The sequence below is a fragment of the Danio rerio genome, chromosome 9 (genome assembly GCF_052040795.2).
Source record: "Danio rerio strain M-AB ecotype USA chromosome 9, GRCz13ab, whole genome shotgun sequence".
Taxonomy (NCBI): Eukaryota; Metazoa; Chordata; class Actinopteri; order Cypriniformes; family Danionidae; genus Danio; species Danio rerio.
The window spans coordinates 13,897,894-13,924,895 of NC_141029.1; the positions used below are offsets into that span (position 1 = coordinate 13,897,894).

General features: G+C 36.7%; 2 protein-coding genes across 4 annotated transcripts in view; both read right to left on the reverse strand.

Annotated features, from left to right (window-relative positions):
* The window catches only part of LOC141376079 (uncharacterized), a 996,984-nt gene that overhangs the window by 969,273 nt on the left and 709 nt on the right, over positions 1 to 27,002 (reverse strand). The gene's annotated exons all lie outside the window — the stretch shown is intronic.
* Positions 1 to 27,002, reverse strand: part of zmp:0000000979 — a 96,134-nt gene that overhangs the window by 29,354 nt on the left and 39,778 nt on the right. Inside the window, exons 14-23 of one of the 3 annotated variants that reach the window (XM_087267543.1) lie at positions 13,683 to 13,741; positions 12,971 to 13,063; positions 11,172 to 11,285; positions 10,909 to 11,037; positions 9,163 to 9,261; positions 8,880 to 8,969; positions 8,629 to 8,721; positions 7,447 to 7,536; positions 7,289 to 7,355; positions 1,812 to 2,025 (exon numbers count right to left, since the gene is read on the reverse strand). In XM_087267543.1, coding sequence (XP_087123669.1) covers positions 1,812 to 2,025; positions 7,289 to 7,355; positions 7,447 to 7,536; positions 8,629 to 8,721; positions 8,880 to 8,969; positions 9,163 to 9,261; positions 10,909 to 11,037; positions 11,172 to 11,285; positions 12,971 to 13,063; positions 13,683 to 13,741 — 1,048 coding nt within the window. Of the gene's footprint in view, positions 1 to 1,811; positions 2,026 to 6,128; positions 6,456 to 7,078; positions 7,356 to 7,446; positions 7,537 to 8,628; positions 8,722 to 8,879; positions 8,970 to 9,162; positions 9,262 to 10,908; positions 11,038 to 11,171; positions 11,286 to 12,970; positions 13,064 to 13,682; positions 13,742 to 27,002 lie in introns of those variants that run through there. The other 2 variants (XR_015499223.1, XM_087267544.1) reach the window with 2 other exon arrangements.

Sequence of the window (27,002 nt, forward strand, 5' to 3'; positions counted from 1 at the left end):
TCTTGGTTAAACTGTTATTATAAATAATAAGTCCTGGTTAGCTCAGCATTTTGCCGGGTCAACTAAAAGTAAAACTGTTTACATATAACTTACATATTTCAGCTAGTTGCTGAGGAAATTTTTAAAATATATATATATAGTTTGCTTGTTCTCCCTGTGTTCGCATGGGATTCCTTCGTGTGCTCTGTCTTCACCCACTAGTCCAAAGACATGTGGTACAGGTGAATTGGGTAGGCTAAATTGTCCAGAGTAAATGTGTGTAAATGAGAGTGTATGGGTGTTTCCCAGTGATGGGTTGCGGCTGGAAAGGAAAATTAATAAACAAAAATTTATATATATATATATATATATATATATATATATATATATATATATTATATATATATATATATATATATATATATATATATATATATATATATATATATATATATATATGGTTGTGTGTGTGTGTGCGTGTGTGTGTGTGCGTGTGTGTGTATATATATATTTTTTCTTTGTTTAATCACATTTAAATCCATAAAAGTAAAATAATTTTTGTTATTTAAAATAAAATAACATTAAATTAAACATTGTTATAAACACATGTTAAATATACACATGTATAAAATATTAAAATATATTAGTAAAGAAATTGTTTAAAACAAAACTAAAACAAAGCTAAAACACATATTCAGTAGTTACCTAGTACTAAAATAATGAGTTTAACTTGATAGAATAAATTATTTATGATATATAACTAAGAATAAATCTAACTAAAGAAAAATGAAGCTCCAATTTCCCCCACAATTCCCAAGAAATGCGCAATAGGTGAGTTGAATAAGCCGTATTTTTTACATATTTTGCGTAGTGTATGTGTTAGAGTGTATGGGTGTTTCCCATTGATGGGTTGCACCTGGAAAGGCATCCGCTGCGTAAAACATGTGCAGGATAAGTTGGTGGTTCATTCCACTGTGGTGACCCCTGATAATTAAAGGGAGTAAGCCAAAAAGAAAAAAATGAATTAATAAATCTAATAAATGTAGGTAGGGCGGCACGGTGGCTTAGTGGTGAGCACTGTTGCCTCACAGCTGGTTTGAGTCCCAACTGTATCAGTTGGCATTTCTGTGTGAATTTTGCATGTTCTCCTCGTGTTGGCATGGGTTTCCTCTAGGTGCTCCGGTTACCCCCACAGTCCAAAGACATGCGCTATAGGTGAATTGAATAAACTAAATTGGCCTTTGTGAATGAGTGTGTATGGGTATTTCCCAGTACTGGGTTGCAGCTGGAAGGGCATCGGGCATCTGCTGCGTAAAACATATGCCGGAATAGTAGGCGGTTCATTCTGCTGTGGCAAGCTCGAAAATAGAGACTATGCCAAAGGAAAATGAATGAATGAATAAATAAATGTCGTATTTTCAAAAAATCTATTTAAAATAAATGACAAAAATTAACTCTTTTGCAAAACACTAAAGCTGCCGAAGATTAAACTGAAAATCTAAAAATTAAAACTTAAATAAAATTTAAAGTATTAATAAAAAGCATGAGCATTTTCAATGACTACACTACAACAACACCATCATTTGATACCATTTCACTTTTTTGACTTGGTTTTATCACAATAATATACATTTGCTATACAATGCAATCCCTCATGCATCATTTATTTGGACAGAGGGGTTACGTGTGCATACTGGGAACATATTCGGGGAATGTTTTGTTATTTGCCTGTTGGAATTCAAATACACAAGCGTGTCAATCACACTGCACATCAGCACAGACTTCATAAACACAAACACAGGAGCACAATATGACATGTGACTGAAACTCACTCTGCAGCCGCTGGTAATCCTGTCTGGATTTCAGTCTGTCCTTCAGGAGACAGAGACTCTGGTGAATATGCTCTGGCAGTGAAATGTGTTGATTTTGTGTTGATAGCCGGCGTAGCACCTTTGGACTTCCTTGACCTCTGTGTCACCCCAGTTTCCGGCTGTAAAGTTGTTGTTTTTACCCTCCGGTTTCTTTGCACCCCAGTGACCTCCTCTCCTGTGGGGAATCACAACTATTTGTGTTGATTGATGTTGTATAGTGGAGATCAAAATGACAGAACAGCCTCCTATTTCCTACATTTCGAGCTCCACAAAGTTTTAAAGCCAATTTCATCAATTACATATATTCTGAAGCACAGTGTTAAAAATGTAAATGAGATAATTAGAAAACACTTTCAGGTTCCTCACAGTTATTGGTGTTAATCTGGTCCCTGGTGAGAAATTCCTTTTTTTTAATAAATCCTGCAACTAGCAGCCAAACTTTCCATTTTTTTTACTGATTTTGCAAGATGTAAAAAGCCATTCTGTTTCTAGAACACTGTATATTTACAATGTCATTAGCTTATTTAAGTGCACCATAAAAGTTGTCCATAAAAGACAAATGTCAAGAGGTTCTTATAATGTAGCAAATCTTGGTGGGTTCTGGGTGTCTGTTTAGTAGTCACTTTTCAGGCAGAACAGTTCTCTTCGCTTAACTGTTCCATTTCCGGCTGATGTGGGCCAGGATAGGGTTTCATATTCTCAACATAAGATCATTCTGAAAATGTAAACATTGCTGAAGATCGCAAATTATGAAGCCAGCGCTACATATGGCTGCATTTTATCTTTAAAACTAACAATACAGAGGGGTATGATGTCGTTCCTTTTCGCACTTATAAGCTGACCGCTTACATCCGTATGGACAGCTTTCCAGCTGTTACCAGACTGTCCAGTAGCTCGACATGTATGTCAGTGGATTTGAGATGCAAAGCGGAGTTGACCACGAAAACAGGGTTCAAGTCCGGTGAAGAACTGTTCCAGAAAGCAGGTAAGACAAAAACAAAAGCCAATTAATTAAATAAACAAGTACTTAACAGGGTGCAAATGTGGTTATATCTGAAAATGTGGTAAAAATCAAGCAGCAAGAGTTTTTCTTTTTCTGGATCGCTTTTTAAAACTGTCGGTTGGGTTAGGGTAAATGGGTGGGCGGGTCAGTCTGTTCTTTTGAAAACGGTTGGTTTAGTTTAGGTATGGGGAGGGTGGGTCAGTCGATTGGTCAGTCAGTCATTCGGTCAGTAAACAATCAGTTGACAGCGGCCTCTGGTGGATGTATGCGAGAACAACAGGTGCTTATGGCACTCGTGAGAGAAATTTGATTCTCAAATATCTCAATAATTGTACACAGCGGCCTCTGGTGGATTCGCGAAAACAAAAGCTGCAAAAAAAAAAAAAAAAAAAAGCTCCTGGGACATATTTTGCTCTCTCCCGAAATGTATAGAGGTACGTAATCAGAATGAGCCTGTGTTGCATAATCCACTGTGGTACTGATAAAACAAATCTCTCTGGAATGTAAACACAGGTGTTACAAACAGCGATATGGACGAGGATCAGATTTTTTGGTTTTGGGGCTCTTTTTTTTTCCTGATATTTACTTTTTTTGAATTACAAAAAGAGATGTAACGCTCTTCCACCTAGCCAACTATGGAGAAACTGGGAGCCAGGCAAGAGAGTGCACACACATGTGCACACACATTCTACTGTTTTAGCACAGTTGTCTAACCGTGCCTTGAATTCTGAGTCGAGAATAGTTTGAAATTGTGCCATGCTGGAAACACAGCTAGAAGCGTACCAGGGGCCTCATGTACGAATACTTGCGTTGAAATCATACTAAAACATTGCGTACGCACAAAAAATTCAGATGTATGAAACACTGCATACGCCGAATCACATGTATATTCTCTTTGTACATCCGAATGAAGGTGTAACTGAGCATACGTGCACGAGCGCAAAACCCCTCCCTGCCCCCTCCCCCGTATAAATATGCTAATTACTATACTTTGGCAAAACCCAATGAAAAAGCAATGGCAAAAGCAAGCAAAAAGAGAAACTTTGAACAGAATGTGATTTGAAGGTGCTGCTTTCGGAGGTAGACTGGGGAAAAACGGTGTTAAATGCAAGTTTGTCCTCCGGAATTAATAACAAAAGAAAGAAAAAAAATAGAGTGGGAGAGTTTAGCTGATGCGGTTAACACAGTTGGGTCTGAACATCGCACTGAGTGGATTAAAAAATAAATAGTGCTATGTAAAGGTGTAAAATTTTGTAGCGTCTTTAACAGCGTGAGTGGCGTAGCTCGTAAAGCGCATGGCATCATGTTTTGACACATTTAAGCATAAACTCAGCTCGAATCCAGCGTTTGATGAACTCATTCTTTTTTCCCCCCGCTACATATCAGATTTTGCCTATACTCTTCATCACGAGGAAGACAAGTAGGAATCATTAATAAGTGTGTGCATCATATTTTATTTGCACATTTATTGAATGGAAATGTTTCTGATTTACGTATGCAAATTCATCTTCAGATAGTGCCTTTATAGCAATGTGTGTGCAGTAGATCGCTCTGATTACATTGGGAAAAACGGCGACCTCTGCAAATTGCGCTTTGATGTTTGGCTGGTCAACTGCATGGTATGGAAACCTTATATACCTGCGGATGAACCCGTCTCATACAGCTGCCAGTGCACGGCTCAAAGACACTTTGTAGTGTGCAATTTAACTTAACTGCCACTAGGATTTGCCAATGGAAATATAACAGACACACACAAGAAATGTGCGTACGCCAGGCATGAAGTTGGCGTGGACCTGCGCACGTTCCCAAGTTAATTTCATCGTTAGTAAATCCAAACTTGAGAGTGAAACCTGGCGTACAAAAAGTTTTTGTGCAAACGCAGCGTTGATACATGAGGCCCCTGATTGTTCTTAGAACAGTTTGGCACAATAGAGGAAAAACAAACCCAGGCTCATTCTAATTACGTACTTCTGTATACATTTCTGGACAGCGGCAAATACATTATTATTTATTTATTTTTTGCAGTTTTTGCTTTCACGAATCCGCCAGAGGCTGCTGTGTAGGCTTTTTGAGATCTCAAATTTCTCTCGCAAATGCCATTCGCACCCGCTCTTCTCGCGGAAATCCACCGGTCGACTGACTGACTGACAGACCGATCGAATAACCCACCCTCTTCCTTCCCTAAACCCTACGACAGTGTTTTAAAAAGCAATCTACGAACAGAAAAGCCTTACGGGAGCGGGATTTTTACCACGCTTTTAGATTCTAACACATTCACAACCTGTTATTTACTTTTTTGTTTTATTTTTTGTGAAAAGGAACGGCGTCATACCACCCCGTAGCGTTCAATTTAAAGACAAAATGCAGCCATACAATCCTCTAGCCACAAAATTTGCGATCTTAAGAAATGTATATAAGGTTTTCAGAATGAGCCTATGTTGGGAAAAACGGAATTTGGACTGAAAGCCCTGCAAACCTCTCACCGGCAGAAAGAATCAAAAGACTAGACTAACCTTTACTGAAGAGCATGCTGTGGACAGAGAATTGGTCAAATACCAAAGCAAGTTAATATTTTGGGTTTAACCTGGGGAAAGTCTGAGCCCAAAGTCACACATACAGCATGTCTCTGAATGTTTATAGTGAGAGAAGGTAGTGGAGTAAGAAGTTTAGTATCACTTAAAGTGGGTGGGATTATTGCTATACTTTTGTTCTGCCTCTACAGCTGCTACTTCCTGATTTTTTTTATTCTGGTTGTCTCCCAGAATGTGTCCCATCTGCTCCTCGAGTACAAATGAGAGGAACGTCTGGACCTCTTCTACTGATCACAATGCAGCTATTCCAGGTGTCTTTTTCTTGTGGTGGTATAAAAATGGTTTAGTCATGTGAACCAACAATCTCTTGTGTTGCAAATCCAGCAGTGTGTATAGGTCATGTTTTAGTACCGGTATGAGGTTGTACTAAAAAAAACGTAGCAGGTACTAGGTACAAATTGCTGTGGAAAACCCCCAGAAGTGAGCCGTATTGAGCCGCACTACATCATACTATGCAGTGGAAAAGCGCTTTCTGGTAATGCTGTGATTTGATGTTGAAGTATTAATATCTCATTCATAATAATGCATGGTTATTTGGATTGAATGAGTTCTAGCTCATGAATAAATGTGGAGAAATGCTCAGAGTCTGTTGTCGTCACTTCATTGCACTGAAATGAACTGCCATCTCATGTTGTTGTTTCAACTTCAAACCGAAAGGACATTTATTCAGTCATTTTCCTTCGGCTTAGTCCCTTATTTATCAGGGGTCGCCACAGCGGAATGAACTGCCAACTATTCCACCATATGTTTTACGCAGCGACTGCTCTTCCAGCCACAGCCCAGGACTGGGAAACACCCATACACTCTCACATTCACACACTATGGTAAATTTTGTTTATCCAATTTACCTATACCGCATTTGTTTGGACTGTGGGGAAAACCGGAGCACCCAGAGGAAACCCACAGAACTCGAATCAGCAAGCTTCCTGCTGTAAAGCGACAGTGTTAACCACTAAGTCACTATGCTTCCCACCAAAAGAACAAAATTTAAAACAAAGATCCAATTTTCACCTAAGTGAAGTTTATGTATGAACTAATTTCGAGAGGATCACGTGCTTATGATTGCTAGCGGCTGGATCCGCATATCCAATTCAATACGCTCCAATCAGATGACTCCTAAACTACTATAAATACCCTGGGTTTCATTCCACTGCTTTCTTCGTTTTGAAGAGTCCCCCCTTCCAACCCTACTCCTCCTTCTTCCTAGATGGATGACATGGTGGCCCAGTGCGTAGCACTGTTGCCTCACAGCAAAAATGTCTCTGGTTCCAGGCTTTACCAAACCAGCCGACATTTCTGTGTGGAGTTTGCACTTTCTCCCCGTGCTCACGTGGGTTTCCTCTGGGTTCCCCGGTCTCCTCCCACCGTCCAAAAACATGCAAGTTAAGTTAATTGACTAATCCAAATCTGCACCATAGACATGCTTCTAGTATGTAGTTATCTCCAAGAGCAATCACTTACTGTTCATTGGTTACTACAGCAGGGGAGCTCTCGAGATCTACCTGAGCTTAAACTCCCCTCAAGCCTTGCAACGGGAGGGAACCCTGGGTTCGAGGATCTCATGAGCTCAGGGCTCTCTCCAGGGACAGCATGCCAAACAAGCTTTTATAATCAATCATCAGCAAAATGTGAACTCTTGAATAAAATTTATGAGTCACAATGCTGTTTTCGGCAAGGTGTATCCTTAAAATCTCCAAAAATGTGTTAGGGGGTTTCGTGACCCTTTAAGAAGTCAGTGAAAGGTGGAGGAGAAGGGTCATACTTTGGGGGATGTTTACTGCATGCAGAAGTTGGAAAAATAAAGCTTGGATAGCAGATCTAAGCTGAGCTGTTACTCAGGTTACCGGTTTTCTTGAGCTGTTGAGTTGTGGAGCTGATCATTTCCTCTAATCTCTCCTCTGGTAAATAGACCTTGAGAGAGAGACGGGATGAGATTCAGTAAGATTAAACCAGGTGTTAATGGATAACTCAAAATTGCATGCTATACCGGTGGAACAATTACCTGTTCATTCTGAAGTATTTCACTGTCTGAACTGAAAAAATCCTCTTCCTTTTTTACTTTAGATTGCTTTGCACGTGATCTGACCTTAATCTAAAAAAAAAAAAAAAAAACAAAAAAAAAAAAAAAAAACAGCATCACTTATACAAAACTTTGAGATGTTTTAGGCATCACAGATTATTAAAGTGTTAAATTTATCAGTTTATAATAAGGGTGGCCAATTATTTATGATCAAAATAGGTCCAAAAGTATTCAGTATGTGACAAGTCTATTAAAATGCAAATAAATGACCTTATAAATCATGTTAAGAAAGCAAAAAAAAAAAAAAAAAAGAAGTTTTTTTATGTCTGTGAGATACAGCATGGTTTAATTAATATCACACAAGCAAGAGCTTGATTGCACATGATTATCATATATACATGCAAGTTCACACTGATCAAAACCTTAGCTGTATAACATAGACAATATTGTCGGTCAAGAAATCCATCAGGCAAATAATTGACTATGGTTTTGTTCAAATGAAAAATGTTTAGTGAATGTTCATGCAGTTTAACAATATACTCCAATCAAACAACTGTGTTGCTCCGTCTTTCTTGCTTTCACTTTCACATCTTGTAAACAGTCCAATAAAGGTTGAGCAAACTACTACAAAGGGGTAAATCAGCAAATGTATACAACTAAACACATCAGCATATGTAAACTGTACATGTATTTGAGCACTATAAATAAATTAAATAAAATCTTACAGTGGCTCTTACAGTCTGTTTTTTTTTGTCTTAGCAAACTAGTTAAAAATAGTTTCATTTAAGCCAGAGCAAATGTTAGATTTGATTTTGATTAGATTTTTAAATTTTTGAATCAATCTTGTTTTTTTTTTAACACATCAAGCTAGTCAATCATTCACTGTTTAATCAACAAAGACTTCTTTGTTTTCTAAATGAATAAGATGTTTTTAATGTATGATTCAATTAATATTTACTCACTGTTAATGTTCAAACAATGACAATTTAGTTTTAATATTACTATACTTAAAAGGCCTAAACCAGCAAACACACAGCAAAATATAGGTTAAGTATTGTTATTTAAAAACAATATATCCTCCATAATTTGTAGAATTGTCAATTTTGCACATAACTGCTTCACTAATGTATGCTGCACATTATATAGGTAAAAATGATGCCTCACCTGTTCCTCCTGCACTATTTCATTGTTATCATCCAAATTATTTTCTTTTCTCTTGATCTTAGTTTGCTTTGTTCGAGATCTGACCTTAATCACCTAAAGAATACAAGATCTTGTGTTTTTCTTTTTAGTTACAACCAAATCTGTAACACTTAAATCAGCTGTTCCAATAGTTGGACTTTTTAAAATGTTGAGACTTTCTTCAGACAAATACATGTAAACATACTAAACCTCATGCATTTAAAAAGACTTACCTGTGCCTTCTGAAATATTTCACTGTCAGAGTCTAAAAATTCTTCTTCTTTCTTTACCTTGTTCTTCTTTGCATGAGACCTGACCTTGATCTACAGAAAACAGCACTTTACTTATTGCAGATTTGTTATTTCCATCTTAATTCGTAATGCTTAAATCAGCTCCAGCTAAATGTGTTTTAGACAGATGAAGACTCTAAAGATGTTGATGTTTAGACAGATGAAGACTCTAAAGATGTCATATCACAGCTTCTCAACAGTTAATATAAAACAGAGGACAACTCACCTTTTCCTCTTGATTTATTTCATTTTCAGCAAACAATCCCAAACAATCCTCCTTCCACTTGGCTTTCAATCTTTTTGGATGAGATCTTACTTTAATCACCTACAGAAAACAGCATCTCACATATTTTATTGTGACCTAAACAAAATAATAATAATACATGTATTTTTAAATAGTGTCTTTAGGCCTATCATGAATAAATACATTTGAAACTAATAATACTGCCAATAAATGTCAGCAGGTCCCTGTCCCAGTTCATGATTCATTGAATCCATCATTTGTTTTGTTGGCTGATTAATTTGGAATATTTATGAAAGGATTATTAATCGTTGACTATATTTATGCAAAAAATGGATTTTGTCAGGAAATACACACTGAGTGTTGTTCTTGTTAACATTTATTTGATTGGTGAAAAAGAAAAACAGAAATCAATAATATATCGAAATTTAACTCACTCCGTATTAAAGGGATGGCTTAACCAAAATTTTGTGTTGAACACAAAATAATATATTTTGAAGAAAGCTGGAAACCTGTAACCATTGACTTCCATAGTGAGAAAACAAATAATATCGTAGTCAATAGCTATGTTTCCATCCACATATTTTATGCACATTCGGTATTAATCGCATAAAAATGCTTTATGGAAATGGCAAGATGTGCTTCAGTTTTGAAAATGTACAGAAAAAAACGTATGCACATAACTGAGTAGGGTAAACCTTTTGTTTGAAAAGTGCAAAAAACTATGATGGAAACACTTTTACTGAATAATTCCATCTTGCGCAATTAAAATGTTTGTGATTTTGATCATGTGATGATCAAAATGAGTGCAATAGACAGCATAAATGAACAAACCAGCGGGCCATTGTAAAACATCTAAAATGTTATTTTGGTCATTCTAAAATGTCTTAACCAGAGTCTTTATATTATTATAATATTATTACCGTTTTTCTTTTTGATATTTGGCAGTTTATCAGGAAGTGACAATTCTGTGTAATATTTATGTGATTTATGCGATATTCCAGTTTTACTGGATCCATCTTTGTATCCTTTCAGTTTTCTTAAAAAAAGTCTTCTTTTATGTTCAACAGAGCAAAGAAAGTCAGATTTGAAGCAAGTGAAGAGCTGCTAAATTATGACAGTTTTCAGTTTTGGGTGAACTATCTCTTTAATTTCCTGACTGCTGAACATTTGTTCATTGAAAATTTGTTAATTGAAAAGCAATTCCTGCTTTTCAGGAAAACTGCACACTCGTCTGTATGATATTACTTAACAATATCATATTTTAAAAACAAAAACGTAATATATTTTAATTTCATAACTTGAATTGTTGGTTCATTCTAATAGGTTTTGCCACACAGTCAATGCGTTCTTATATTTTTCTTACAAATTGAGGGACATATTCATATACGGTCCACTCGCACATTATTTAAACAGCACATCTGTTATCAACGTAGACTTTAAATATTTCACACCCCTACTTGGTTGTAACAAATTTTATAATAGACCTTTGACTGTTAAGTATGTTTACTGTACACTGTTTTTAAAACGCACAACATTTATATTGAGGATTTTAAAAAAAAGGAAACGTGTATTAATCTTAAATGTCTTGAAAAAAAAATCACTTTGATCAATCAATCAATCAATCAATCAATCAATCAATCAATCAATCAATCAATCAATCAATCAATCAATCAATCAATCAATCAATCAATCAATCCCACAATAGTGTACTAAACCAGGAATATTCACCCTTTTCTCTTGACTTTTTGGACTGTTGGAGTCAAATTCCTCCTCCTCATCATCATCATCATCATCATCATCATCATCATCATCATCCTCTGAATTAGGCTGCCGTGTGTGAGCTTTCTTCCCAAATATCTAGAGAAAGTTTTACTTGTGTGATTAACACAGCAGCTATACTATATTTCTCCTTATAAAATGTTGCATCATTTTGTAAATAATAATGTGTAATGCAGGTTCTAAAGGACATAATGGTATGAAAAGATACTCACCCGTGCATTTGCATTGAGTTTACTGTCAGAACTTAAATAGTCCTCTTCCTCATCAGTCTCCTCTTCTTCATTTTCCTCCTCCTCCTCTACGCTTATCTCTCCATCAATGTTGATCTTAAAAACATACAAAAAATCATCCCATCAATTTATTTGTTTTCACAAAAAATCTATCCTGAATAACCCTAAAATTTAGCAATTAATCAGTCCTATTTTTGACCTTGGACCACAAAATCAGTCACACGGGTCTTTTCTTTTAATTGATTCATTCATCAAATGAAAGCTGAATAGATAAACTTTTCATGTATGTTTTGTTATGAATGGACAATATTTAACAGAGATCCAACTGTTTGAATCTTATAAAAAAATTTTATACTGAGAAAATCGCATTTAAAATTGTTTATAATGGTCCACTGAGTGGTATGGTATCTGCATGGGCCACCTTTATCAGGCTTGCATTTCCACTACCAAAAGGGTACCCATGGCGTGATGTCTGATAGCAAGTTTTAAGTCGATGTCATTCTCGTTCGAGGAAATGTCTACAGTAAAGCTGTACGGCTCGTTCTCATATCATATGAGAAAAACTTCTCAGAAAACAAATGCTTCATGCACATAAATACTTGTGTATAAATGTTCATTACTAACCTTTCTATGAACATGATTTAATTAGTTTATAGCTGCTGATCAAAGATAATACGAAATAGCCTAATCTAAGGTCTGCAATTATATAAAATAAATAAATAAATAAATAAATGCAACACATATAAACACATACAGACCCTCACAGTCTCCAATACGTTACCAATTACAGAAAAAATTACACACAGCATACATTTAGTCCGTATTTGGGTTCAAAAACAACATGCAACATCTACCCCACAGTAATTTCTAATCTGTATCTTTAATCTTCACCAGCACATGTAACATTAACATATTGTTAGAGAGTAATTTGTCATTCCGAGTTCATAATAATCCATAAGGTGATGATAATAGTTAAACATGGCAGTTTGTTCATGTTTTAGGTTGCTGAAAGAATTATTTGTTCCCTTTTTTTTGGGCTTCTTTGTTTTTCGCTTATCAGTCTCATGTTTGTCCCTTTCCGAAAGGATCGGATGTCAGAAGGACTTCAGTGATAACACATTATTATCATCAGCTTAAAAAGTTCATTATTTCATAGACGTGTGTGCAAGCTCTCTTGGAATGTGAAACCGCTCACACTTTAGACAGACAACAACGGGGCACAGAGTAGATTCTGCTCTTCGTCTTGGCTTTATGGCTTTTCATCAAGACGACAACAAGGTTTGTCGACCATGGTTCGTTATTATATGCACATATTATTACGGTTGGCTGTGTATTTAAAAATGGCGCTTTCTTTGTTTCCTTCTCCTGGCTTGTGTACGCACAAGTGACATATCTCTGTAAACCAATAGCGTTCTTGCTCTGCCTTTTGGTACCCTTTTAGGTACCCTTTTGAAAGGGTAACCAAAAAGTGGTATGGTACGATTCGCCTTTTGGTCCCTTTTTTTCAGTGGAAACAGCCATAAAAGCGTTCCGAACCATACCATACCATACCACTTAGTGGAAACAGGCCACAAAATAGTGCTTAGCCATTACTAATCAAAAATTGAGCTTCTGGAACATGATCATAATTGCATGATCCTAATACTTTTTGGCATAAAAGGAAAATTATTTATTTTGACCCATACAGTGTATTTTTGCATATTGCCAAAAAATAAATAAATAAATAAATACTCATGCAGTCACATTTGATCTCCTTTAGTCAGTGATGGGAAAAGACTCACCTGCGCTTCCTGAATGTGTTGACTGTAGGAACCTAATAGACGTTGCCTCTTCTTAGCATTGGTTTTCTCTGCCGCTTTATTGACCTTAAACACCTACAGAAAACAGCAGCACACACACATTTTGTGCTACTTTCAGGAAACCAATTATCCTGTAGAATTCCTAGATGTTTTTAGTCTCATAGATCACTAAAGACTTCCTGGAAAAAGTTGTTGAAGTCAAGATCAAAAACCCTAAAGAAAATGTTTGATTAGTTTACAGAGCAAAGTTCTTGTGTTTTTGCCATTGCTCTGCACAATGTTAAGGATCACAGCGACGGAAAATATCTGCAGTGCCAAAAAAGCTCTTAGCGGTGTCCTTGAGTTCTTAAAATCAATGTAAAAATGAATCGCACCTTACATGTTACTTGATTGATAAAAATGACTGATCAACACATGCTGCGCCCGCACAGAAGTAGAATGAGGAAATTAATTGAGATGAAACGCATTCTGGATTGTTCGGTGTAATGGAAAAATCATTAATATGGAAACGGCGCTGGCTTTGATTCAAAGGCATTTTTCTGACTTTGCTTTATTGAGGTGGGGTGCACTGAACTGTAGTTCATGGTTAATTCCTCCTCCCTTGCTGTGAAATACATCATACTGGATTATAAAAGTGTCTCTCCCGCTCAGCAGATACAGTGAGCAGAATGGAAAGGTTTGCTTGAGGTCATACCTCATGACTAGAGTCAAGCTGTTCCCAAGTAGATTCTTCAGAATTACTGCTGACTTCCTCTGCAAACAAACAGACATAGCATGTTTCTGAATTGCTTTTTACAGGACATTATGCATGCATTAAAATATAAATTATCATTCAAAAGTTTGTAGTCAGTAAGATTTGTTGGTAATGACACTTCTTATAGGTGATTGTAAGTACTTAACATAAGCGTTCACAACCATGAAACTTCAGTATGTCACTGGAGTTTAATACACTGCTCAGAAACACAAAAGGAACACTAAAATAACACATCTGAAATAATGAAATATTCCAGCCTGATCTCACGAGAAAACATAACTATTTTATGTTTTGTCAGTTAAGTGAAATACGTACGAGTTCAGTCGTGCAAAAATGTACCCCACCCCTTAACCCAGCCATCATTGGGGGATAAGCAAATCCTACTAAATTGTACAAATGAGATCACAAGAATTCATACGAATTAGCCACTAAATCAAAAAGTAATGAATTGCTGTGATATTGTGTTGAATATTGAGAGGTAGCTAATATTCACTGTCTCCTCCACATCTCCTGATATACAGTTGAAGTCAGAATTATTAGCCCCCTGAATTATTACCCCTCGATTTCTTTCTTTCCCCAATTTCAGTTTAACGGTTTAAAAAAGATTTTTTTAACACATTTGTAAACGTAATAGTTTTAATAACTCATTTCTAATTTCTGAATTATTTTATCTTGGTCATGATGACAGTAAATATTATTTGACTAGATATTTTTCAAGACACTTCTAAACAGCTTAAAGTGACATTTAAAGGCTTAACTAGATCAATTAGGTTAACTAGGCAGGTTAGGGTAATTAGGCAAGTTATTGTATAATGATGGTTTGTTCTGTAGACAGTCAAATAGATAGCATAAAGGGGCTAATAATATTGAAATTAAAATGGTGTTTAAAAAATTAAAAACTGCTTTTATTCTAGCTGAAATAAAACAAACAAGACTTTTTCCAGAAGAAAAAATATTATCGGACATGCTGTGAAAATTTCCTTGCTATACTAAACATTTGGGTAATATTTAAAAAAAGAAATAAATTCAAAGAGAAGGTAATAATTCTGACCTCAACTGTACTAGCCTGTCTCCTGGTAGCGCTTCTATGCTCTTCATTCTACGCTGACAGACACAGCAAACCTTCCTTCCACAGCCTTGCCACTTGTGTGGGTTGTAGACTTTAACTGCATCCCAAATGGCACACTATACACTATGCACTCATGCACTATGTACTTATGCACTTACAGACTGAACAGTATAGTATATGTATGTAGTGTCGTCCCAAATGGCACTATGTTTTTTTACTAAGCGGAAATTCAAACCGTTTCCCTAATGACGTTTGACGGTTGCCAAATCAGTGAAATAAACGACCAAATTATCAAATAATACCTGCTGTGAGTATAACCGCATTCACCATCGGGAGGCGCTATAATCACTCTCGTAGGAGAATTTTGCTTTCACCATCCAAAATAAATAAAGTTATCCAACATGTGCGCCCGATAGCTCCGCCCCTTCCGCTACGTAAGCAAACCTGCGGTCGTTGAGTGCGTGAAGTGCCCATCATTCCACACTTCATTTTACCGGCTGAATAAGTGCATCATCCGGGTAATAAGTGCACTTATTATTTTTAGAGTTTTCAGTGTGAACACACTACTTACACTATATATACTACAAATGCGTGGAGAATAGTGCGTAAGTATGCGATTGGGGACGCAGCTTTTGTCTCATGCTACCACTAGAGTGAAAGTATGGACGGCTTTCAAAAGTGACAAAAACATCAGCCAGAGGCATACAAAATGAGAAGTGATCTGTGGTCACCACCTGCAGAACCACTCCTTTATTGGGGGTGTCCTGCTAATTGTCTATCATTTCCACCTGTTGTCTATTCCCTTTGCACAGCATGTGAAAGTGATTTTGTCTTGCTTCCTAAGAGGGCAGTTTGATTAACTTGAAGTTACATTGGGTTGTTGAAGTGTTCCCTTAGTTATTTTTTATTTATTTATTTATTTTTTTTATTTTAACAGTGTACATTAAGCATTAACATTCTTTTCATTAAACCTTTGGCACAGAATAATAAAATAATATCAAACTAATTAAACATGACAATGAATAAAATATGTTGAAACTTTAAAAAGAACAACACAATTCACTTTTACTTATACACTATTCAGGAGCCATGTGGCACCTTCTGACATTCATTTCACTCTTTGTTGAAGGATTGAGGTCTTCGCTAAGGCCATTGTGCTGAGGGATTGAGATGCACTGAACAATAGGTGCGTCCCAAATCGTATACTTATGCACTTTTGTACACCATTTAGTAGTATAAATAGTGTAAGTAGTGCGTTCACACTGAAAACTCTAAAAATAATAAGTGCCCTTTATTAATTCGGATGATGCACTCGTTGAGCCTGTAAAATGAAGTGTGAAATGATGGACACTTTACACACTCAACGATCGCAGCTTTGCTCACAGAGCTTTCGGGTGCTCATGTTGGATAACTTTATTTATTTTGAATTATTAAAGCAGAATTGTCCTACAAGAGTGATTATAGCACCTCCCAATGGTGAATGAGGTTTTTCTTATGGCAGGTATTATTTGGTATAATTTGGCAACTAATTTGGCAACCGTCAAACATTATCAGGGAAATGGTTTGAACTTACGCTTAGTAAAATAACCATTAGTGTTCCATTAGGAACATACATATACTATGCTGTTGATCGTGTAAGTGCATAAGTACATAGTGCATAAGTGCATAGTGTATTGTGTGCTATTTGGGACGTACTTGACGGAACAACCATGGTGGGCAACAGCAGAAAGGGTAAATTACTGCAAAACGCATAAAATTAATGATGACTGTATAAAGAAAATGTAGAATCCTAGGCATTTTAGAAGATTTGAAAATTCATGTCAGATGCATTTTTTGTCTCGAAAAAAAAAAACCGCATAGGTATATATGTCAACCTATAGACAGCACTATATTAAAAGGCACCTATTTGATCCCTTTTTTCAAGATTAAGTATGTCTTTCGTGTCTCCAGAATGTGTCTGTAAAGTTTCAGCTCCAAATACCCATCAGATTATTTATTATATCTTTGTGTATATTGGAAATTTGAGCTGTTTTAACTTTTGTAGCTGTGCTTTTAATGTAAACAATTCCCTGCCCACCATTACCACATGTGTGTCAATGACAAAGAGATTGCTTGCTATTGCTACAATGGGGGTAGCTTTTCCTGCTGCATCTCACGCATAAGCAGCGAAGTGACATACAAGAATGAAGCAGATCTCCCTTACTACAGTAAAAACTTTCCCATAACTTTGATATATTTGTTGTGGAGTTAATTCAAGCCTTTCTGCAACAATGAGTCACACACAATGTTGTTATAAAGTTCGCACTCACACACACACACACACACACACACACACACACACACACACACACACACACACACACACACACACACACACACACACACACACACACACACACACACTCACACACACACACACACACACACACACATGCGCGCGTTAGCTTTGCACTGTTTTTGCATGGCAAATGTGACAGTAGGCTGTTTGAACATCCGCTCAAAAATAAACCTGATTTAACGTTCACAAACTAGGATTGAAGCGTCTTCTTTTATAATTGTACTGACATGTGGTTGTTTTAGGAATTACGAAGCTATTTAACTGTCTTTATTACAAACATGCACTCCAGTATCACAGTGGACACAATAAACCTTCTGTCCAAACAGCTTACAAAAGATGATTTTCATCATAGGTGCCCTTTAAACACAACCTATATAAAGCACATATCAATGTCTTATTCTGTACAACAATATTTAAATCCCTTATTATAGCTAAACATAAGTACCTAAGCATGTGTAGTGGTAAATTGAATATGTGTGGCTCAAGTTGACAAGCTGTAAATTCCCCCTGTCAACTGTGCTTATCATTATTATTATTTTTGTAGTTTTATTAAAATAGAAATCAATATATTTCTATTCTATTGTATCTTCAAATAAATCAATCAAAATATTTTGGTCATATGGTTCACTTATAATCATTTTAAGTAAATATGAACACAGTTTTATAGAATAACAGTGGTGTAAAGTAATAAATTACAAATACTCAATCTACTGTAATTGATTAGTCTTTCTTAGGAATTGTAATTTACTTTGTGGTTTTAAAGATGTGTACTTTTACTTTCCCTTAAGTACATTTTTAGTGTTGTATTGGTACGTTTACTCCACTACTTTCCTTAAAAGTACATTTTTAGTGTTGTATTGGTACGTTTACTCCACTACTTTCTTTTAATCTGCAGTCACTACTTTATTTTTATTGTCTATGGGGATTGGCTGAATAGAAAAACCAGTTCAGCGATTCCTGTCCAAATCAAATCGCACATAGAAAGTTAATGGCATCATACTGAAATACCTCAAGACGATTTACAGTGGCGTAGCGGACGGGCCCCGCGTCGTCGCAATTTTTAATAATTGAAAATCCGGCAACCGCAATAATCAAACTCCTGGGAACAACTGTGGTCGGAACCAAAGTTCACAGGTGTGTGTTTTTGAACACCTCTTTCGGTTTGTGATTGCTCCTCAGTTTGTGAAGGCTTCCCCGCGTTGTCGCTCAGCCCCGCTTGCCTTTACCGCTCCTTAATTTGTGATCGCTTCCCCGCGTTGTCAATAACTAAATGCACTACAGAATGTTACATTTACACACATACACAAACTAGATGTAAATACATTAGTTTTTACAGCGTAATACTCATCACTCACTACTTTTGAGTACCTCTAAAATGTCTACTTTTTACTCATTCTTTGAGTAATGTCTACAACAGGTACTGTTACTCTACTTGCACTACATTTTTGTGGAAGTAATGGTACTTTTACTTTAGTGTGATTTTTTTCAGTACTATTTTCACCACTGTAAAATAATAATTATTATGCTTTTCCCCCATAATCGAGGACCAAGTCGTTGACAGTGGCAGGAATGTCAAGAACATTATCTATGGAATTAAATTGACTTACTTTTGACTTCATTACCAAAAAAAGTCAACAAAACAAAGCGAAAACAAACAGTCATTGGCTGTTTAATAAATCACATTACTGCATATTATCTTTCCGGTTGGGTTGGTCACAAACAAACAAGCGAATTGAGTTCACAAACTGCCTACAAACTGTTTTGCCTCTGCCATAAATCTTGGTTTTGACACACAGTTTGGAACGTCAGCGCTGGTAAATCTCCCACTGGTAATTACGACTTCATGGTGGCGCTCAGCTTGTAAACACAATCATTCTGACATGCCACGAATGCTCTGGTTTGTCATTAGGATAAGGTCTAACATGCTCTCATCATGTGGATGAACCTCATGAAGAAAAAAAAGTGTCTCGTCCACTAGGGGGCACAAGTAACAGTCCCAAACGTGATGGCTTACAAAATCCTCAACAGCACAGCACAGCCTGCCATGCTAAATTTATTCATAATAGCATGTTTATATGTCTAGTCACTTCTCCGTCAAATCCGGTATGTCTTTTTGTCTGAGAAAATAGTTCTGAAGTTACAGCGTGGTTTGATTTAGGTTGTAGAAAACCAACCGCAGCTACTCATTTTGCCACTTATACATTGTAGTTTTCTGACACAGATATTCACTTTCGAATGCCAGGTTTCTGTCTTCTGCTTTAAACCGTGAGACAGCCAGCTTGTTCGGTGTCCCGCTGTAGGATCGGCCGTGTTTTCTTTGTGCCTCTCTCTGGATCACGGCCTGCAGTCTGGACACAGAGCGGCCGGTTATTTTGCAGCCAGTGATGGTTTATTTTTCAGCAAGTCTGTCTGCTTTAATGGGTTCCAGCGCTGCTTTGATGTCAATGAGGCCAAGCAACGGGTGTGTGGAGGAGATAGACGGTATGAGGGAACGAGGGGGGGGGGATGGAAAGAGCCTCGTAGTTTGGCCTGTGAACGCAGCAGCGACCTCATCCTCCAGAGAGAAGGGCTGCGTTTTGTTCCACATTCTTGCTGTGCGCTGCGAGCGAGAGACCTTTGCTCTGTCTCTCCACACCACACTCACCTTCCACGCCCTCTGATCTCACACACCCAACACTGCAATTATTCATCCTGCATGACACACATCCTGCCGAAAAAGCAACAGGAGCGCTCTTCTGCTTGCTTTCTCCATCTCGCTTTTTCTTGATTTTTGTCTGTTTCTGTCAGAGCCCCTGCTGAACGTCTTTCCAAACATGAGATGAAAGCAGAATGTAGGTCACTGGATTTGTTTTAACTGGACCTGCGCTTATATTGCCCATATAAAATATAATAATATATTTTTTACACAAGATGTTGTAATATACAACATCTTATGGCATTAGTTATTATTCCTACTAAATGATTGTTATATTAATTGCTCACTCTCATGTTGTTCCAATCCCATGAGACCTTGATTCATCTTCAGAACATCTGAGTGCAAATCTGAGTGCTCCCTCATCCTCCATAGAGTAATGCTCCAATTAAAGAAACCAAATAAACCTTAAATTAAATATACTGTACATTCTCAGAAATAAAGGTACAAGAGCTGTCACTGGGGCAGTACCTTTATAAAAGATACATATTTGTCCACAGTAGTATCTCAAGGTACATATTAGTGCCCAAATACGCCTAAAATGTACCTTTGAGCTACAAATATGAACCTTTCAGGTACAGATATGTACCTATTGAAAAGGCACTGCCTCAATGACTGCTCTCGTACCTTTATTTCAGAGTATAGTGGTTCAATTGGAATAGGTGCAGTATGTAAGTTTGACACCCAGTGTTTGAACTAGGTATTTCATTCCTGGAGCAAAACACACGCAAGTGCAGGTTGCCAGATTGACAAAATCAACAGAAGTGTGCCTGGCAATCCAGCCTAAAGACTGATTTAAGGCTTATTTAAGTCGTGGTCTAAATAAAAGCAACAGCATGCAATAGAAGGAATATTTTTTATATTAAAAGGAGTTTTTGTCCAAAACAACTCCTGAAATTTATATTTTAGAAACTGTGTCTATTAATTGCAGCTGAAAAAGAAAAAAACTGACATTGATCACCTCAGGTAGACCTCGTGCATTATTCAGTGTTAAATGCTAATAATGTAAGTTTGAATGCTATTTTACATGACATTTATTGCCATACTACTGAAAACAGCAGCAGATAGTTTTACCTCAGTGAAATAAATCGTCTGGAATTGATCTTTAGAACTGTGACTCAGTGTAAACAAACACATATCAGTGATTCAGCATCTACATTTATAATGTTAAAGAGGTTCAATATGTATTGATTAGATTATAAACATAATTTCGTTGGAGTGCAGTGAGTGCACAATTCTGTGCTTCTGAATGGCTGCATTTAAATTTCTGTCGTGTTTCATCTGGTGTAATCAGCTAAATTGCTTATCACTGCAAATCTTATAATGTAGGATGCTGTTTGGACACGGTGTTACAACATAGCCTACTAATAACCTACTCACCTAATGTTTACAGTCGTAATATTTATATTATTTGCTAATTAACAGCCCCCTTATGTGAAATTCTGAATCTGTGTCTCGGTCTGTGCATTTCCGTCAGGATTGCATGCTTTTGAGAGCCTTTATAACTGAATGAATTAAATAAAACTGGACTGACACAGTTTCAATTTCAATTTACTAGAACTTCAATATTAAGCTGCTTTGACACAATCTACTATAGAAAAAGTGCTAAAAAATAAAGTTGAATTTAATTTAATTGAAAATACGTGTTTTTTCACCAAGGCAGCCTGGGGTGCTGAAATATAATTGGCTAAACTGGCATTGGGCGGGTTAAATGACCAAAACAAAGATAGACATTTCCGGCACGGAAAGCAGATTTTCAAAGCAGAATATCTGACTTCAGCATTTTTTTTTTAGATAAACAAGAATGTTCACTTAGCATGTTTCTTAAATATCTGCTAACATATTATAGTATTTTTATGCTTTAGAAGAGTCAGAAACTTACATACAACACCTTTAAGCTACAAGAATATTTTTTTGTGCGCATAAAAAACAGAAATAACTTTATTCAACAGTTTCTTCTCAGTGTCAGCTTACTGTATACAGTATACTTCACTTCACTGACACTGGGAAGAAAGAGTTATATAACATTTATTTTTTGTTTTATGTGGACAGAAAAATGTGTTCTTGTGACTTCATATTATTACATTTGAGCTGCTGAAGACAAATGGTCTGTTTTGACTGTTTTTGGCACCTTTCTGGAGCATCTATGACCACTGTTGTCTATGGAGGATGAGAGAGCTCTCGGAATCCTTTTAAAATATTGTTATTTATGTTCTAAATAAGAATAAGCCTCGTGGGATTAGAAAAACATAAGGGTAATAATAACAATTTTATTTAAAGGGGGTGAATTATCGCTTTAAATGTGAGATTGACGACTAAACTCATCTTGCAGGCACAAGACATTAACATGACATCAGATTGATGCTGTACCCTATAATTATGCATTTTGTTTGGAAATAAAAATCTGGTTGATGTCAGAACCAAACTTCAGGCCGACTTCAATGTCTAACATCCAACCTAAAATCAACCAAATATCAACGTCTAATGATGTCACAGCTTGATGTTGTGTGAACGTTACCACTAAGACCTCTATCATTCGTTAGATTTTGATTGCCATATCTGATGAATAAATGTCGGTATTTGACATCAATATGACGTTGGTTTAAGATGTTGACTCGATGTTGAATTTTCCAACACAACCTAACATCATTTAACAACGGTATTGGACATCAAAATAACGTTGTACTTAGACGCTGCCTTGACATTGAATTTAATAAATCTAACCTAATATTTACGTCTTATGATGTTGTGTGCCTGCTGGGCACTCTCACTTTCTTTCGCTTATTCCCTGCTTCATCAGGGGTCGCCAGGTCAAATTGTAATTCCAATTTCTCTGTGAATCATTTTACGCAGTGGACGCCGTTCCAAGCACAACCCACCACTCCCGATGACACACACTATAGCCAATTGAGTTCGTCCAATTCACCTTTGTCCTTGGACTGTGAAGGAAACTGGAGAAAACGGTTTGTAATTTGTAACTTGTCTTGCTATGACTTAAAATGTCAATCCTTTTTCAGCTGGAGAGTTTGATTGCAAGTTAAATGTGCTTTATCAGATGATTAAAGAAATTAAAGCAGTGATGTCTAAGCAGGGATCTCAAAAATGAGAGAAATGTAGGTATTCTCGCTGTATTTCATCCTCTAATTGTGCAGAATTATGCATAAAAGGTAGATTTGTAAAACTGTAAATACATCAGATCCTGTGGTATATTCCCTTTATACATCCTAGTTAGTAAAATATTGTGTGTGTACCCACATCTTTCCTTTTATTTACAACTATATACAGCTCTGAAAAAAAAATAAAATAAAATGAAGAGACCACTCTAAATCTCCAGACCTGAACCCCTCAGAAAAACCTTTGGAAAGTGATCAAGAAGAAGACGGATGTTCACAAAGCCAAGCTGCTCGAACATTTGTGCCAGCAGTGGCATAAAGTCATTAACCAGCAATGCCAAAGACTCCTGGAGAGCATGCCAACAAACTCTGAAGGCTGAAAAAAGGGTTATTCCACTAAATTGATTTCTGAATTCTTCCAAATGTAAAAAATTCAAAGCCTTTTTTTACTTCTCATGGTAAACATGATATACATTTGGCTCTGTCTGTAATGAACGCCACCCGTCTCCAGCTTTCCAGACACCCCAGAATGCAGTGTGGCACCTCTGAACACTCCTTACTATTTTCAGTGACCTGCTTGTTAGCACGTTGTCAGCGTCCAGACAGACGACCATCAAACGTCCCAAAATAAGCACACGTATAGGCATTTGGTTTTAGGTTAGCGTAAAGAGCAGTCTGCAGCACTAATGTCTGTTCAAACGAGAGTTCATGCAAAAAATAAATTTCTTACATTTGAGTTGTTCCAAATATGCGTTATTTCAAGCCAATTCTGTGTGTCATACGGACTAAACCAACTGTTGGGTTAATTTTTTTTAATACTAATTGCTTAAATTTATAGAGTGCATTTCTGGACAATCAAAGCGTGTTTACACACATTTTTTGGGGGAATCTCCTTATCCACCTGGACGAGGTAACAACAGTCATATTTTGCCAGACTGCACACCACACCAGCTGAGTGCTTACTGAACTAATTATGATATGGGGATGGTTAGGAGGCCATGATAGACAGAGGCCAATGGGCAAGTTTGGCCAGGATGCCGGGGTTAAACCCCTACTCTGTTCCGAAGGACATCCTAGGATTTTTAACCACCACAGTTAAAGTCGGGACCTTGGTTTAATGTCTCATCCGAAAGTCGATGCTCACTGAGCTGTAGAGTCCCCATCAATATGGGGCATTAGGACCCACACAGATCGCAGGTTGAGAACCCCCTGCTGGCCTTAATAACACCACTTCCGGCAGCAACCTAGCTTTCCCATCCAGGTACTGAAAGCCCTGCTTAGCTTCAGTGGGTGACCATTTGAAAGTTGCAGAAAGATAGATGCCGGCCAAATTAAATGAATAGGACCAAATTTAACTCAATGTTTGGGTTAGTCCATATTTTACCCAATTTGGGTTTAAATAATTTCTGTGCCTATGAGTTCTTTGTTTAAATGAACACAAATGAAGATTTTTGAAGAATGTTGTCGACCAACCCATTGTTGGTCCCGCTAACTTCCATAGTTATGTATTAAAGTCAATGGGGCGATCTTTAACTTTTTGATTACCAACATACTTTAAAATATCTCTATAAAAAAACTGTCTGTAACAAGTCAGCAAATTTGCCAGCAAATTTTTTTGTGTGAACTGTCCCTTTAAAGGTTTCTTGAATTGAAATAAAAATCTTAGATGTTAGTTTCAGTCTGTTATTTTTAAGGATATCTATAATCTAGTGTGCTCCAAAACAATGAGATAATTTGCGTTTAGAACATATACGTAACACAGATATAAACATCTAAAGCTTTCGCTTAAACGGATCAGCGATGCAACGGTAAAAACTACTAGTTTAGAAAATAACGTGAAAGCTCTTCATATATTAGAGTGTTATTTATTGCCACTCAGTAACCAATTAATACAGCACAAAATAATAATAATAATAATAATAATAATAATAATAATAATAATAATAATAATAATAATAATTATTATTATTATAATAATCAAACAATAGTCAATTTCTTTTTGGACTCAAAAATAAATGAAAAAGGTTTTTGACTTTTAATCATAAGTAATAATTTTACACTGATAATAAATGACAGAACAATAATTAAACAAACAAATAAACAAACAAACAAACAAACAAACAAACAAACAAACAAACAAATAAATAAATAAATAAATAAGAATAAGAAAGTGTGTTTGTCTAATGTAAGTCTAAGCTACATATTAGCTAAGTATTTCCCTTTTATATAAAACAATTGCAGTCAAAGGCTACTAAACCTCCGTCTGGAAGGCACTTTTGACTATACTACAAAATTGGTATTTGGTTATTTTGTTGTGTATATTCCATACAAAGCATGAAGCTGATCGGTCAGTTCTTGTCACTAGACTTGGGGTTTGATCACGGAATTCTTTCAATTGGGTGCGCCTAAAAAGCATGAGTGTGTTGTGCCGCTTACGCACCACATGGGTGTCGCTCCCAATATGTGCACGCAAGCTGCCCGCCACCATTGGAAATAATGAACTTGCAAAAGACGCAACATGTGAACGGCCCTTATTTAATCAACAATTTTTTTTTCATGTCACCTCAATCTTCAGTTTCTCATCAAATATTGACCAATCAAATGCTCTCTAGTGTCTGACATGTCCCGCCCCCTTCAAAACATTTCCCATTTGTTTTTCATTTCTTATTTGCGCTTAAGCCTGCCCGCTTTAACTGCCAGAACTGTGATAAAAGGAAATGAAATTGGCAGTTTTTTTTTAAAAAGGAGGGGCTATGTACCACTCTCTTTTAATTTTTCAGTTGAGATTACGTCAAACAGTGAATAAAAAAATACACATTTCACAGCACTTTACTTGACCTTTAATAGTTGATAAAGTCAAATTTAAAGTCAATGAGGGTGCGGCGGGATTATCAACTTTTTGGTTATCAACATTCTTCGAAATATCTCTTCAAAAAATGTTTGGCACAAGTGAGCAAATTTTTATCAACTTTTAGGTGGACTATCCCGGATAGTTCTGGGAAATTAAAAATAAAGAATGGGTTTAGATGTTAGTGTCAGTTTGTACGTTATAAGGATATCTACTGTATAGTTGAGCTCCAAAACAGTGGCTAAATTCACATTTAGAAAATATGAAGACGATATAAACATCTTATGCTTGCAGTTTATCATTTCCGGCAAAATGCATCAACAATTTTTTCACGTCACCTCTTACTTCAGTTCTCATCAAATCTTGACCAATCAAATGCTCTCTATGGATGCTATAGTATCTGACATGCTCCGCCCCCTTCAAGACTTGCTTTTCATTTGATCTCAACCACTCTCACTGGCAGAGCTGTGATAAAACCAAACACTACTGGCACTATGAAACACTATTATAATTCACAAAAAAAATTCAAAGCACTTCACAAGACCTTAAATAGGTGAATGACTTGCTGTAACACTTGACCGGTTACTAAAATGTAGCTTTACCTCAAATTAACCAGGGGTGGGTTTACTTGTTTTAAACATTAAACTAACAAATAAAAAAGTACTCTGATGATGCCATCATATGGTTGTGCTGCTAAACATTGATTTATATGGTTATGTAGCTGCTGGGACGATGGCCATTTGCTCAGTGAGTCTTTATTTAGAAAGGTTCTGTTTCAGAAGGGGTCTGGACGGGAGGTGGGGGTTTCGCTGGGGGTTGAGTTTCTGACCAGTGACAGGATAAAGGAAACAGAGTCGCTCCAGAGGTCAGCTTGAGAAAACACAGCCTCTGTCAGTCACACAGACTCTGGGCTGGGATTAGGCCTCAGCCTGGGGGGGATCAGGTTTCTCTGGCTGGGATCCCTCACTGCCCGAAACCACTACCAGATGTGGAGCAGCCAGCCTGAGAGCGGGACGGGGCTTTATCAGCATGTTTGTGTGTTTGTACTGTACTGTTATAATGTGTTTGCTGGAGTCTATATGAGATGAGTTTGAGGACTGGGTGAATTTATTACAAAAAAAAAGTTAGTTATGAAAAATGCTAATTTGCTTTTTGTTGAAAGGTTCTTAAGTAAAACCTTATGAAAAATACAACATTTAC